Genomic DNA, 13,914 nt, shown 5'->3' on the forward strand with positions numbered 1-13,914 from the left:
GGTGCTATATACGAACTGCCTCGATCTCCAGACATGGGGCAGAGCCATCTGCTCATTTTACAAATGAGGAAACCGAGGCCCACAGAGGTCAAGTGTCTAGTTCAGGGCCTCAGAGAGTGTGGGGCTAGAAGAGAGCTGACATTTGACTATTCATGAACCTCCTTCCCTGGGGCCAGCGGGTCTACACTGCTTCTGACAGGTGCCTTTGGGTAGGCGGAGAAAGGAGGGTCCCAGGCCGTGGAGAGGGGACAATGGGGCCAGCGGGGAGACTCTGCCAGGTGCACCTGGATGGAGACAAAGGCCAGGGCCAGGTAGCACGGCTTGGGGCCTCAGCTACAAGGAACGCCCGCCCTTTAGGCAGGGCGCGACTGGCTTTTGTCTCGGGAGCCCCTGTGCCCTGGACAGGCTCGAAGTGCCCCGCTCCTCACTGCCTCGGGCTCGACTCCTCAGCCTGTCAGCGTCCAGAGCAGCCGCCCCGCCCACCAGGGCAGCTGCAGATCTGGGCGATGCCTTGGCAAGACAAAGAACGTGACGGGCTGGTCGAGCAGCCAATAGGAGAGCACCGAGGGAGCGGAGGCAGACTCTCGAGTCTCCCCCGCCCCCTGTCTAGGGTACTTGGTCCAGAACGCGGGAGAAGCAGAGTCGAAGACCTGGTGGAGGGAGGGCCCGCCGTGGCCGCCTGGAGGACGGACGGACCGGCGGGCGGAGAGCGCTCCCGCTCCCGCCTCCGCTCCCGTTCTCCCTCCGGGCGGCCGCGGCGGGGACGGAGGCGCTGGGGACAGTTCAGCTCGACGGGAGGTAAGAGCGGCAGCCTCGCCTCCCCAACCCCCCAGGCTTGAGGCTTGTCTCACTGCATCTTTCACTCCCCCCCCCCACGACCATTTCCATCATCCCCACCCAAGAATCCTCTTCTCCCTCATATCCCCACCCCACCCCTCCCTTCTTTCCTTCCCCATCCTCAGCTCTCCCCCATCTCTACTGTCCCCGTCCTTACCCATCCTTCATCATCCCCCATCTCCATCCCCCATTCTCCCCTCCCACCTCTATCCCCCAAACCCCATTATTCCCATCCTCACTCGACTATCCTCTTCTGCCCAAACCTCCATTACCCCCTCTCTTTCCATCTCCGTTATCCTCCCCCCACCCCATCTTGGCCATCCCCATTCCCATCCCTGCCTCAACATCCCTATCCCCACTCTGTCATTCCTATCCTCTGCCCCCCCCAGCCCCTCCCTATCCTTGCCCCCATCTCCACTTCATCATTCCCCACCCCCACCTGTCCCCATCCCCCATCTCCAACCCCACCTCTAACCCCGCCTATCCCTACCTCCTCCGCAGTCCCCACCCCCCCATCCCCCATCCCCCATCTTTATCCTCCACATCCCAAATCCTCTTCTCCACCCTGCTCTCCCCATCCCCCATTCCTGTGAGCTCCGCCATCTCCATCCTCACTGTGCCCTTGCCATCTTCACCCCTCCCCTCTCCAGAATCTCCATCATCTCCATGGCTGCCCTCACCTTCAGCCCCCTCCTTTATGTCCCTCTCCTCCCCAGAACAGGGTTTGCTTTCTGTACTCCTTCCTCCCCCTACCCCCACCCTGCCCTAGCTTGAGGGGGAGGGAACAGAAAGCCCAACCCAAGCCCTTGTGGTGTGACCTCAGCTTCCTGGCCCCCAGATACAAAGAGCCCCTGCTTTGCCCTTGGACTCCTCCAGAACCTTTCACCGAGACCTCCTTGGCTGACCCTGACTTTCCTGGCCCTACAGAAGGGGCTTCTCCCTCAAAAAGGAGGGTGGGGGAAAGAATGAGGAGGTAGGTGGGGTGTTCAAGCATTGGCTGCTCTGCCCTCTCTAGCTCTTCCTTGGAAGGTGAGTTGGCCATTGCTAACCCAGGCTCTCCTGTCTTTGTCCAGAGAACTGCAGGGGCGTGGCCCTCCTGCCTTTGCCAAGGGAACCAGCTGAGGGTGCCTTTCTTTGGGAAGGAAGTGGGGGGAGGATCAAGCCAGACCCCAGGCTGGTAGACCTATTGTTCTTGACTCCTCCTGGTTGGGAGCTCTCTGACTCCCGCTGGGAGCCCCTAGCAGATGGAGTGGCTTCCTGCCTTCCCCTCTGGGGTGGGGACACCAAGATGGAGTGGAGGAGGCGGGATGTCTTCCCTTTGGCAGTGGGTGAAGGTACTTGGTTGGTGGATTTCAAGGCTCTCAAAGGTCACCTATTCCAACCCTGTCATCTTACATATGAGAAATGGAGACTTGGAGAGGTGAAATTCTTTGTCTAGGGTTCCACAAGTTGTGAGTAGTAGAGCTAGAATGTGAACAGAGGGCTTCTGAGTCTGAATCCAATGCCCTTTCCATTGTGCCAGAAGTATTCTCCAATGCTTTGTTTCTGCTAAAAGCAGAACCCGGTACCATAGTTGCATCAAGGGATCTGGGGACACCCAGGCTCCACTTGAAAGCTCCCTACTCCCCAGTTATTGCGCTCTCACTCTCACTCTCTCTCTCTCTGTATCTGTATCTGTATCTCTATCTATCTTTCTATATCTCTTTGTCTCTATCTCTATCTGTATCTCTCTTATCTATTTCTATCTCTCTGTCCATCTCTATCTCTCATTCTCTGCCTATATCTGTATCTCTTTCTATCTATATCTGTCTTATCTCTCTTTCTATCTATATCTGTCTGTCTCTATTTCTCAGTATGCCTCTCTTTCTCTTTCTCTCTCTGTATCTCTATCTCTCTATCTATATCTCTTTGTCTCTGTCTCTATCTATATCTCTTATCTATTTGTCACGCTCTGTCCATCTCTATCTCTCATTCTCTGCCTATATCTATCTCTTTCTATCTATATCTGTCTATCTCTATCTTTCTATCTCTATCTGTCTCTGTCTCTATTTCTCAGTATGTCTCTCTTTCTCTCTTCCTCTCTCTCTCTCTCTCCCTCTCTCTCTCTCTCTCCCTCTCTCTCTGTCTCTCCCTCTCTCTGTCTCTGTGTGTCTCTCTCTCTTTCCCTCTCTCTGTCTCTCTCTCTCTCTATCTATCTTTCCCTCTCTTTCTCCATCTCTGGCTCTGGCTCTCTCTGGCTATTTCCAGGTGCCAGCCAGTCCAGAATCCCATCCCCAGCCCTGGAGTTTTCCCTTTGGCTTGGGGGGGGGGGGTGTAGAGCTTTTGCTCACAAGCCTGGAGAACTGAGGCCTGCTGAGAGTGGGTGCTTTGAGCCTCCAGAGCAGAGGGGCTCACATAAAGGCTCCTCACAATGGGAGTGGCCCAGATGGGGACTTTCAGGCTAAAGCCTTGATAAAGGGGCCACCTTGCAGGAGCAGCAGCTGATCCTTAATGGGCATAGGGGCAGGCTCCAGGCCTTCTTCAGAAGCAGGGATGATGTAATAGGCAGATCCCTATGCCAGAGCGCTGCAGTCGGTGTTGCCACAGGTGGCCACTAGGTGGCGCAGCGGAAGACCTGCGCCCTAAGGAGGATGGAGGGAGGTGGTGTTTGTACAAAGTGCTTTGGTGCACAGTAGGCACTACAGAGACTCTTATTTCCTTCCCTCCCTCTGTGCTCGGATGTGAGAGGAGGGAACAGAAACTGCTGTGTGTCAGTTCAGGAAATGAGGCTCACGAGAAGTGGTGAAGCTCACAGAGCCCTCACCCCTTCCCTTGGCCATCCTTCCTGTACTGATTGTAAACTAGAAACGGAAGGTGAGAACCAGGCCAAAGGGCCAAGGACCTTTTGACTTTGTTCTTCTATGGTGGGCCTGCTTTCTTGGGCTCTCCAGGGGCAACTTCCAGAGAGCCATTTAACAGACAGTTCAACCTAACTTTCTTCTTCCCTCTCCTCAGTTCTTTCCAGCCTGAGCCTATTGTTACCAGCATGGGGGAGCAGCCTGAGGCTCCCCTTGAAAAACCCGAAGAAGGAAAGAGAGCAAAGATCCCTGAAGACCACCACTGGCACTCTCGAAGCTACACCCTTGGGGCCATTTCCAGCTTCCTGTCTACGTTTGTGACCTTTCCCATCTACAAGGTTGTGTTCCGCCAACAGATCCATGCCGTATCTGTACCAGAAGCCGTCAGTCAACTGCACCAGGAGGGTCTTCACCGATTCTACCGGGGAATCTACCCACCCCTTCTGGCCAAGACCCTTCAGGGGACCCTGCTCTTTGGCACCTATGACAACCTGCTCCAGGCTCTCTCTCCTACAGGACCCTCCAGGCTATGGCAGCGCTGGGTGGCTGGGTTCCTGTCCGGGGCAATGGAAGCTGTGGTGCTGACCCCCTTTGAGCGAGTACAGAATGTTCTACAAGATGGACGGAAGGATGCCCGCTTCCCCAGCACTTCCAGCATCCTTCGGGAATTCAACTCCTACGGCTTCTGGGAACGACTGGCCTTGGGCTACTATCAAGGCTTCCTTCTGGTCCTCCTGAGAAACAGTCTGGGAAGTGCCCTCTACTTCTCTTTCAAAGATCCCATCCGAGACAGCCTGGCAGAACAAGGTTTGCCCTGCTGGGTCCCAGCCCTAGTGTCTGGTAGTGTCAATGGGACCCTCACGTGCCTACTGCTTTATCCCCTCAGTGTCCTAGTTGCCAACATGCAGTCACAGGTAGGTTGTCAGGAAGCACCAGGCCTGTGGGCTTCGGCTCAGGCTGTTTGGGAGGGTCGGGGCCGAAAGCTGCTTCTGATCTACCGAGGTGGCTCTTTGGTCATCCTACGTTCCTGTGTGACCTGGGGACTTACCACTGCTATCCATGATTTCTTGCAGGAAAACAAATGCCCCAGGGTGGAAGAGAGTGACTGATTAGCCTCAGAGGCATCCCAGAGGGTGTTAGGACTGTGTTCTTACAGCCTGGGTCAACAAAAGGCCAATAACTCACCTCTGGGTCTGTGAAGTAACTCATTTGCTTCTGGTCCTAGAGAAACAAGAGCAGTAATTCAGTTAGTCATTTTGAGATGATTGGTAGTGAGAGAAATTCCCAGCAATCAGATTATCAATTATTTTATCATGTAGTATTAACATCAGTATGTTGGTGCGGTCATCGCTGTGGGCACCCTCCCTTACACTGATACAGAATGAAGATTTCCATTAACTTGGCAGATGATCTCTGAGAGTTGACGTAGCCAAAACAATCAATCACACTGCTGCCAACCTGGCAATGAGCCTCTCCGAACAGAGCAAGACTGTTGCTCCTACGACAGGTATGAAGTCTAGCACCAGGCCCCTACCCGAAGCCTTCACAACTGGGGAGGATCTTCTGGAAGAACCTAGGCTCATTGCCATGCCATGAAGAGGCATCACCGGAGGACTCCAGGGAAGAATAGAGCTGGCATCCATGTTATTTTTCTGCTATCAACAAAGCCACACAGCATTCCTTGGGTCAGAGAAGGATCTCACCCCTTCCATCCACAGCTTTGGTTCCCTCATCCTGACCCTGACCTTGAGGATGACCCAACTTTCAGAAGTGACTGGAAACAAGGATGTGCCCTGAGTTCTCAAGGATTTTCAAGAAAGCAATTGAGAAGAGTGAAAGAATGTGTTGTGGCAAGTCCAGCTGAGGGGCTAAGGGAGTAAGACCCACAGTTTCAAAGGACCATCCTTGACAGTAGAAGGATCCCTATGGTAACTCTGGTAAATGAACAGATCACCTCATTTCAGCAAACACCTTTTGAGTCCCAGGCACTGAGCTAGGTGTTAAGAATGCAAGGAAAAGAAAAAATCGTCTCTTGACCGGAAGAAGCTTACATGGGGGGAGGGGGGAGGGGATGGGGAGCATGGGGGGGTTGTGGGTGGGGGGTGGGTGGAGTAGAGATAAAACAGGCATTTGTCACTGTGATCACTTCTAGGAGTGGTTTCAAGTTGGTTAAGATCTAGAAAGTCCTGCCACTTGTGGGTCCTAGTGCCCATGCTAGGGTAGAGGCTGGGCCCAGAGCCTTTCTGGGCTAAGTTGATCTGAATTGTTTGTACCCCAAAGGACAACCAGGGTTGAAGAGAAGTGTTCACCAGAGGGAATAGAGTAAGGTTTGGGGGGTTTAGAGGGTAAATGAGTAAATAGTTGGGGAAGATTTTAAAAACTTTTGTAAATTTTGTCATATAAAAGGACATGCAAATAAGACAAATTAATCTTATTTGCCAAAAACTGTTGGTCTGGAGTCACACTACCTGGGGCCTAATTCCCAGTGTTCTGCTGCTTTTTACCCATGGAGGAAATCACTTCACAGTTCTGGTGTAGCTAACCTCTGAAGTTCCAACTCTAAATCCAGAATCCAGTGATGTTAGGCACTGTTTTAGAACATGTCATCATGGCCTTTCATTCTCTCCTCAGTCATTTCCTCTTCCCCTTTCCTCGAACCACTACCAGCCCAGAAGCCTGTCATGAACACCACATTGGACATCTGCAGTCTCCCATCCCACAGGCAGTTTTGATAGGAGGACTCTGGCATTGCTGTGTTTCCTGTTAAGGCATTTGAGTGCCAACAAGATCTCTGGAAATCAGAGGCCTGTATCCATCTGAGGAGCACTAATTCAACTGCTGATCTGAACCCAAGATTCCGCATCTGAGGTCCAGTGGACTTTGCCTCAGTCCCATTTGGTGAGGCAGCCTGAGGACAGTGACATTCAATTCAGTTCATTGTACGAGTATTTGTTAAGCCCTGTGCTCAGCATCCACTGGCCAATGGAACTAGACTGAAACCCAACACAGTCCCTGCCCTGAAGGACAGCACATCATGCCATTTGTACTCCTTTCTGCAAGAAAGGAAGAAAGATAGGGTGGGGCAGGGCGGGTGATAGGTTGGGAAGAGTGCGGGTAAGAAGGAGCTCGCTCCAGCTCTAGCTCCCATTCTGTCAGAAGGGGTGTAAGGAGGAGGCTAGGGACCCTGGTCACCAGGATCCAAGCTCTGGCTCAGCCTAGGCAGAAGGTGGGAAGCCAAACAATCTAGTGAGGCGGTCTCCTCATTGCCAACTAGAGGGGCCCTTTATGTTCCATGTGACAGCATATTTTGTTTTCCCAGGAGCAGCGAGCATCATAACGACCAGAGGGAGGAGCAGGGGCAAACTTGATGCAAAATTGAACATTTCCAACCAGCTAGGAGTCTCGAGAAAGGGGACTGGCAGAGCGAGCTTAGAATCAGCTTAGAATTCTCTGCTCAGTTGCTTGTCCTGAGTGATGAGGCTGCAGTTCTAGAAGGCCTGGGAGGTGGAGAGGGCAGGGGGAGAGGGGTGCCACTGAATTTTAGCAACCTGGCTGAAAGAACTGGGGCCTGGGTAGGAAAGGAGACTTGGTTCTAGTCCCTGATATGATAGGAACCCTCCAGAAAATGGAGAATTTGACAAGGTCCTCTCTGAGGCCTCTTCCAGCTCAAAAATCTATGTCAAGTTAATGAAAATTGGGCTCCCTTTGTTCCCACCTTTGCTCAGCCTCAGTTTCAGTAAGAGTGAAATAAGTCTTTCTCTGGAACCTCGGGCAAGGCAGTTTTCTCCTCTATAACAAATGAACAAGTTGGACGAGAATGAAGGGGTTCTAATCTACAGTCTGTGACCTTGCTTTTTGTTTTGAATGTTTTGATAACTGTTCTTGGATATCACTGGTTTCCTTTGTAATTGTGTGCTCTATTTTCTTCATTTGACAACATTCTTCAACAAGACCCAAGGAGGCTTCATCAGACTGCCAAAGGGGAGAGGAGGAATGCATAGCATTACAGATGGGTGATTTGAGGGCTCTGCTGAAAGCCCTTTTAACTCCAGCATCTGTCTGTTTGTTGGGATACCATTTCACGTTCTACCTCCATCCCCTCCCTTCAAATCAGGCTTTTAGAACTTAGCATTCTGGGAATTGAGTCACTGCCACAGAGACAGTATTTGCACTCCACTCTTGTAGATTCTTAAGGCCAGACTTCTAGCCACTAAACTATGCTGCTTCTCTAGCATCTTGTTATAAAAAGCAATTAGTTAAAATGTGAAACCACCAAATGACCCATTTCTTGATGGGGGGGGGAGATGGGCCACTCCAGCAACAAAGAGTTTCTTGGGGTCCCTGAGGAGATAGCATGTGGCAGCAAAGTCAAACTTCCTTAGAAGTCTCCATTTGGACTCAATTCCTGACCCTGTCCCCAAGGGCTGCTCCCCCTCCAGGGCACTATCCCTATTTCCAGCACACCCCCTGTCACTACCATCATTAAACTAGATTCTCACCACCAGATCCGTGGCACTGTCAAAAGCTTAGCATCATAAATGGAGGTGGTTTTATCAGTGGAAAGGCCACTAAAGAAGATGTATTATCATCTGTTTTACCATTGCATTCTAAGAAGCACTGGGCTTTTCCATCTGCCCTGCTGCTGAATCTCCTATATATGTTGTCTCACCTGATTAGAATATGAGTTCTACGAAAGCAAGGATTGTCCTGCTTTTCTATTTATTCCAAGGCGCAGCGCTTGGAACATAGTAAGTGCTTAATATAAGTTTTTCCATTCAATTGTTTACTCATTCATTCATTTACTCACTCATTCATTCATTCACTCACTCATTCATTTACTCATTCACTCACTCATTCATTCATTCAGTCTATCATTCCAGGAACTGGATAACATGATTGCTAAGCTCCCTTCTGGCTCTAATAGTCTAGGAGTCTTTCATTTTGCTTAGCACAGTGCCTGGTACATAGCTGATGCTCTTAATAAAATACTTATTCATTCTAATCATATCTTTCTCAGGAGTTGAAAGCTGGCTTTCAATTTAATGTCTTCATAGTAGACATCGGGTGGTACTCTTGTCAAAAGGTTTCCACCTTCCATCCCTTGAGTTTTGATGACTGTGTCAAGATGCTTTTTTGGCAGGTGCTATTCCCTTCCTTATGCCAGAAGAAACATCTCCATCCCTCAGTCCCATTTCACAGTCTCGTGCATCATGGTCAGGGTTTTTTCCATTCAGTTTTATTTTCTTTCAACTATCAAGCCATTTCTTTCTTCGCCCTTAACTTCCCAATCCCCTGAAAAGACAAAGAAATCCCTTGTAACAGCTTTTCAGCCAAGCAAGACAAATTCTCATCCTGGCCAAGCCCATTGCCCCTGTCAGGAGGTGGTTAGCCTGCCTCATCATCTGTCCTCCAGAATGATGGCTGATCATTCCAAATTGTTCATTCTTTAAACCATTCTCCTGGTTTGTTCACTTCACTATGAATTAGCTCATACCACTCTTCCCCGGTGTCTCTGAAACCATCCCTTTCATCATCTCTTATGGCACAATAGTATTCCATTACCTTCATGCACCATATTTGTTCAGCCATTCCCCAATGAACGGGCATCCCCTTAGCTTCCCATCTGTGGCTACTACCAAAAAAAAGGATTTGTACATATAGGACGATTGTTGAGAAATGCCAAATTGGTGACCCAGCACATGGCAGAAAGCAGACTTTTGTCTTGGACCCCCCTTTGGCCAGTTGGTGAAGTATACAGACCTCTTCTTAGAATGCATGCACAAATGTAGGGTATTACAAGGGAAACCAGTTATATTGAAATACAGTCATCAAAATCATTTTGTAAAGTTCACAGACACCAGATTAAGAACCCGTGGTAGAGACGTGTTGTCAGTGAAATCCCAAGTGTGTCGGTGTGATGTGTGCATGGGGAGCCCCATCCCTCCAGCTCTATCTGCTTTGAAGCAAGGTTTTGCCTGTGGCAGGGACAGTCCAGTGATGAGCTCATTTGGAGGTGTACAAATAGGATGCCACCTGGAAGCTTGTGGTTTTCACTAATTATTCTTGTGCAAAACAGATAGGTGGGTGTAGTGAGCAGTTTTAGGCTTGGAGCCTGGAAGATCTGGGTTCCAGTCATGCTTCTAACACTTGTTAACTCTTTGACCATTGGCAGATCATAACCTTTCAATGCTCCTGAGAATCTCTTGCGTTTTTTCTTAGTTACAGAGCTGTGTTCCACCTCAGAAAAGTTGCCTCCACCAAATGGTTGAGATCACAAGGCCAATTAAAAGAAATCCTGGATTTGACCTATCATAGTTGTCCGATGCAGCCATGCTCTCTAAATTTTGCCATGGGGAGGTCAAGCACCCAGGCCCTAGCTGTAAAAGCCAATGGGGTCCATGTGGGTTTGCATTAAAAAAAGGACAGCTTTCAGGAATAGGAAGGCAATGGTCCTCTGATCTCAGCAAGTTTCATCTTGAGTAGCATACTTCAGTTTGGGGAAAGGCAGTGAGAACCTGCAGAGTGTCCAGACTGGAGCACCACTGGGATCTTAGCTGAAGGAAGACTGAGGGGAGAAGGCGGTGGGACATGATAGCTGGGCTGTCAGGTGGAAGCAGGTTTGGTCTTGCTCTGGTCCCAGAGGGTGGAGGCAGGAATGGCAGTGGAGGGAAGCTAGAGAGATGCAAAGTCAGACTGAGCATGCAGGGAAAACTTGCCAACTGTCGGCAGTGTAAGGAAGAGCGCTTTTCCTCACTGGAGGATGAGGATGACCAGATTCTAGTGGAAGGACTCTTGAACTGTGATTCTGCATGGCTGTAGAGGAGCCAGAGACTGGAGGCTGCCTGGAAGCTTTGTGTGCTGAGGGAACAGGAAAGTAGCTAGACACATGGATGCAGAAGGCTCTGTGCTCAGGCCCTGAGCAGCACTGTCCAGGGGCCAGAGTACTGGAGTTGGTTTGGAGTTCAGGACTTGGATTCGAGTCTAACTATAGTTAATACCTGAGCCTTGGGGGCATGTCACCTGGTCTCCGGGGACCTCAGTTTCCTTTTCTATATAAGGAGGAGGTTGGACTATATAGGGATGGTCTCTGAGGTCTTTTCCAGCTCAGCATCTCGAATCCTAGGTCCTATGTGAGAGGGAATCAGAGGAGGGCTGAACTGAGGAAAGCAGGGAAGGTAGCAACAATCCTTTAGTATAACTGGGGCTCTTTGATGTTCACACAAATGAGGGCAGTGGAGGTGGAGGGAGGGAAGTGATTGGGCCCAGGTGAGAGGGGGAGCAGTCAGTCTCAGTCCTGGGCTGTGATGGGCCTAGTGCCCCCATAGCATTGGAGGGGGGGTTGTGGGCCCAGTCCAGCTCCTGTTCCAGCTCCCCTGATCCTGCTATAGCTCTCACCATCTCCTCCAACGACTCAAAGACTGCAACAGCCGCAGCAGCAGCAGCAGCAGCAGCAGCAGCAGCAACAGTAACAGCACGCCAGGCACAAGGCACCCAGTATAACAGGTGAGTTTGGTGGCCGGGATGGTTGGATGGCCTGATGGGCTTGGGGACCCTGGCTCACTGTCTCCGCTGCCCCCCTCCCTCCACTGCTGCTGTTGACCATGTGCAGAAGGGATGGGTCAGGGCAGGGGGTAGAGGGCAGTGTGCTTCGATAGCTCAGCTCCCCTCTCCATTGTGGGCTATCAAACGAACTTGGGCTGTAGGCCCCAAGGAGATTCTGTGGTGTGCCTGGAATCCGTGGCCTGGGATATGGACCAGGGAGATAACTCCAAAGCCCAGCCCAGTGCTGAGGAGGGAAGCAAAGGTGCAGCAGGTGGGGAAGAGGCTTGCCTCTTCTCAATGGAGTTTTCCCCCTCAGTTATCCTCACTGATAGCTTCCACTTTAGGGGAGCAACCCCCCTTAGAGATGGTCAGAGATAACTGTCAGTGGGCACTCTGCCTCAACAGAACTGCCATTTCCTCAGCCCTCAGAGGTAGGGTGGGACATTGCTGATTGGCTGACAGCTGGAGGGGCTAGCCCCCTGGTGAGGATGGTGTGGCCATGTGGGCATGGCCAAGGCAGCTGGCACAGCTCCCCTCCCCTGGGAGGCCCATTTGTCTCCTGAGAATTCTTACCTTCCCACCTGCCTGGAAACATCCAAAGACACTGCAGCCACATGCCTGCCCAACCTGGAGCAGAGTGTCTAGCTCAGAAACTCAAAAGGCATGAGTGCTCCCTGCCAAGTCTAAAAGAAGCCCGGTGACTGCAAAATGTCCGCCTCCTCTGAGTTTGGGGTTCTTTGAGCACTTCTTTACTCCTGGCTCAAAGTATCAAGGAGGCCCAAGGCCCAGCTCTGCTTCCACAGCCCTTCTCTCTTGGACATTAGCTAGCAGGCTTTTGGGAGTCCTTGAGAATGGCCTGTCTTGCCAGACGACAATGAAAGATTGCTTATTCTTCCTAGCCGAAATGTGTGACAAACCAGACCTCTCCAAGGTGGAAAAAATTGACCAGAAAAAGCTGAAAATAGCAGCATGAAGGAGAAGAATACTATTCCTTCCAAGGAAAGTAAGTCATGGGCAAGGGCTATGTTGGCAGTTAGCACATTCCATTCCTCCCCTAAGGCCAGCTTCCTCCTCTGGGAATCAATGGGCCTGGGAAGCCAAGTCTCCCAATCCCCCTGAGCTCTGTGCTTGCAAAAGCAGAGAGCCATAGGTAGCCATACCCTAGAAGCTTCCTTTGCTCCCAGATGGCAGGTCTCACTTATGTAAAATCACATCTTTCCTAAAAACCAAAAAAAAAAAAGCCAAAGCCCAGATCAGAGGGTGGAAAGACCTGAGAAGTTCTGCTCAATAACAATAGAAAAAACTTCTGTCTTCATGAATTCAGACCATTCCAGTCTTTGCTTACCAACATTTGGGAGAAAAGGGAAATTTGTCCTGCTGCTTAACCCTAACCAGTTGAACTGGTGAGCTGTGGGCCTGCCTAACTCTGTCCTTTTCTTTCAGCCATCAAGAAGAGAAGGAAAGCGAAAGCGATAAGTCTTCCTAGGGATGGGGCGTCCCTTCCCAGCAACAGAATCGAGTGCTTCCAGAGTTTATTGTTTCGCCTTTAATAGTGTTCGTTTGCTTCGCTGTTTAGGCAAAATTTAGGCTGCCTTCATCTCTTTACCCAGTGTTACCTAACCACCCTCCACCCTGTGCTTATCTGAAGAGGGACACAGTCATGGAAGGGCCCTAAGAACGGTGTTAACCACAACCAAAGTGTTAACCAAGAAAGCCTGTAAATGTGCTGACATTTATCATACCTTAGGCTTAATATGCCTCATTTCACGTCCCCTTCCCCTCCCTGCTCCACTCCATTTTTCTGTGCATTGCTTAGAGTGATGAATGTTTTTTTCCTTGACTTTACAGTTATTCAATTTTCTTCTATACTTAATATATTATCTAATAAGAAATAAATGTTATGGATTGTGGTGGAAATCTTGTGGCTCGTGCTCTATTGTCTTTGCTCCTAACTCCAGTCATTTTGGAGTCTGCTGTACAAAGGGGCCCCGGGGAGAAACTTAAGGGACAAGCATTTAGGAGATGCTTTTGCAGCCCCCTCCTTTAGCGGTATGCAAAGAAAAATCAAGATGACCAGCCATCCATACTCTCAAGAAGGAGAGAGAATGCATCAAGAAGGGTTCATTTTCCAAGTGGGTGGGAAGGCCAGCACATACTCAAGTTCTGATAAGGAAAACAGGGAAGATAGCTAGGCCCCCAAGGCCCCAGAGGACCCCTGGCAGCAGCTCAGAGAACAGTGGAACCAAGGGTCAGAGTGGAATGGGACAATGGGAGAGGGGGTGGGTACTCAGCACATGCTAGGTAGCTGGCTTTTTCATAGTATCCTAGAGTTGGAGCTGGAAGGGTCCTTATGGGCCAGTGAGTCCAACCTCTTTATTTTATAGGGGAGGAAACTGAGGCATAAAGAGATTAAATGACTTGCCACATAGCTAGTAAGTATAAACGGTAGGATTTGTACACAGATTTTCCTGATTGGAATCCAGCACCATCCACTGCCACCGCAACACTGCCTTGATGAACTTGGATGCCAGAATAGAAACTGAGCAATGCACTTCGCATAGAATTATGTTGGCACAAACATTCCTTGGGCCGATGGGCTGCCCCTCTGTTTGAAATAATGAAGGGGCTAACTAAAGCCCTCCAAAGTAGACTCAAGTCTAAGCCAAGGCCAACTGATGGCCCCTCAGTACTGGCCTGA

At 50.3% G+C, this 13,914-nt stretch overlaps 1 protein-coding gene across 4 annotated transcripts; it reads left to right on the forward strand.

Moving 5' to 3' along the window:
• The first annotated feature begins 609 nt into the window (after positions 1-609).
• Positions 610-13,133, forward strand: SLC25A53 (solute carrier family 25 member 53). Of its 4 annotated transcripts, XM_056809279.1 has the most exons (5): positions 886-1,810; positions 3,832-4,588; positions 4,748-11,177; positions 12,116-12,219; positions 12,660-13,133. In XM_056809279.1, the coding sequence occupies exons 1-3, from the start codon at positions 1,803-1,805 to the stop codon at positions 4,781-4,783; spliced, it is 801 nt and encodes a 266-aa protein (XP_056665257.1). In that variant the 5' UTR covers positions 886-1,802; the 3' UTR covers positions 4,784-11,177; positions 12,116-12,219; positions 12,660-13,133. The 4 variants fall into 4 exon arrangements, with proteins under 4 accessions (XP_007507835.2, XP_056665256.1, XP_056665257.1 ...); XM_007507773.2 differs by lacking the exon at positions 886-1,810 and adding an exon at positions 610-798 and having other exon boundaries at positions 3,832-11,177; XM_056809277.1 differs by having other exon boundaries at positions 1,669-1,810; positions 3,832-11,177.
• Positions 13,134-13,914: the final 781 nt, after the last annotated feature.

This window comes from Monodelphis domestica, chromosome X (genome assembly GCF_027887165.1).
Source record: "Monodelphis domestica isolate mMonDom1 chromosome X, mMonDom1.pri, whole genome shotgun sequence".
NCBI lineage: Eukaryota > Metazoa > Chordata > Mammalia > Didelphimorphia > Didelphidae > Monodelphis > Monodelphis domestica.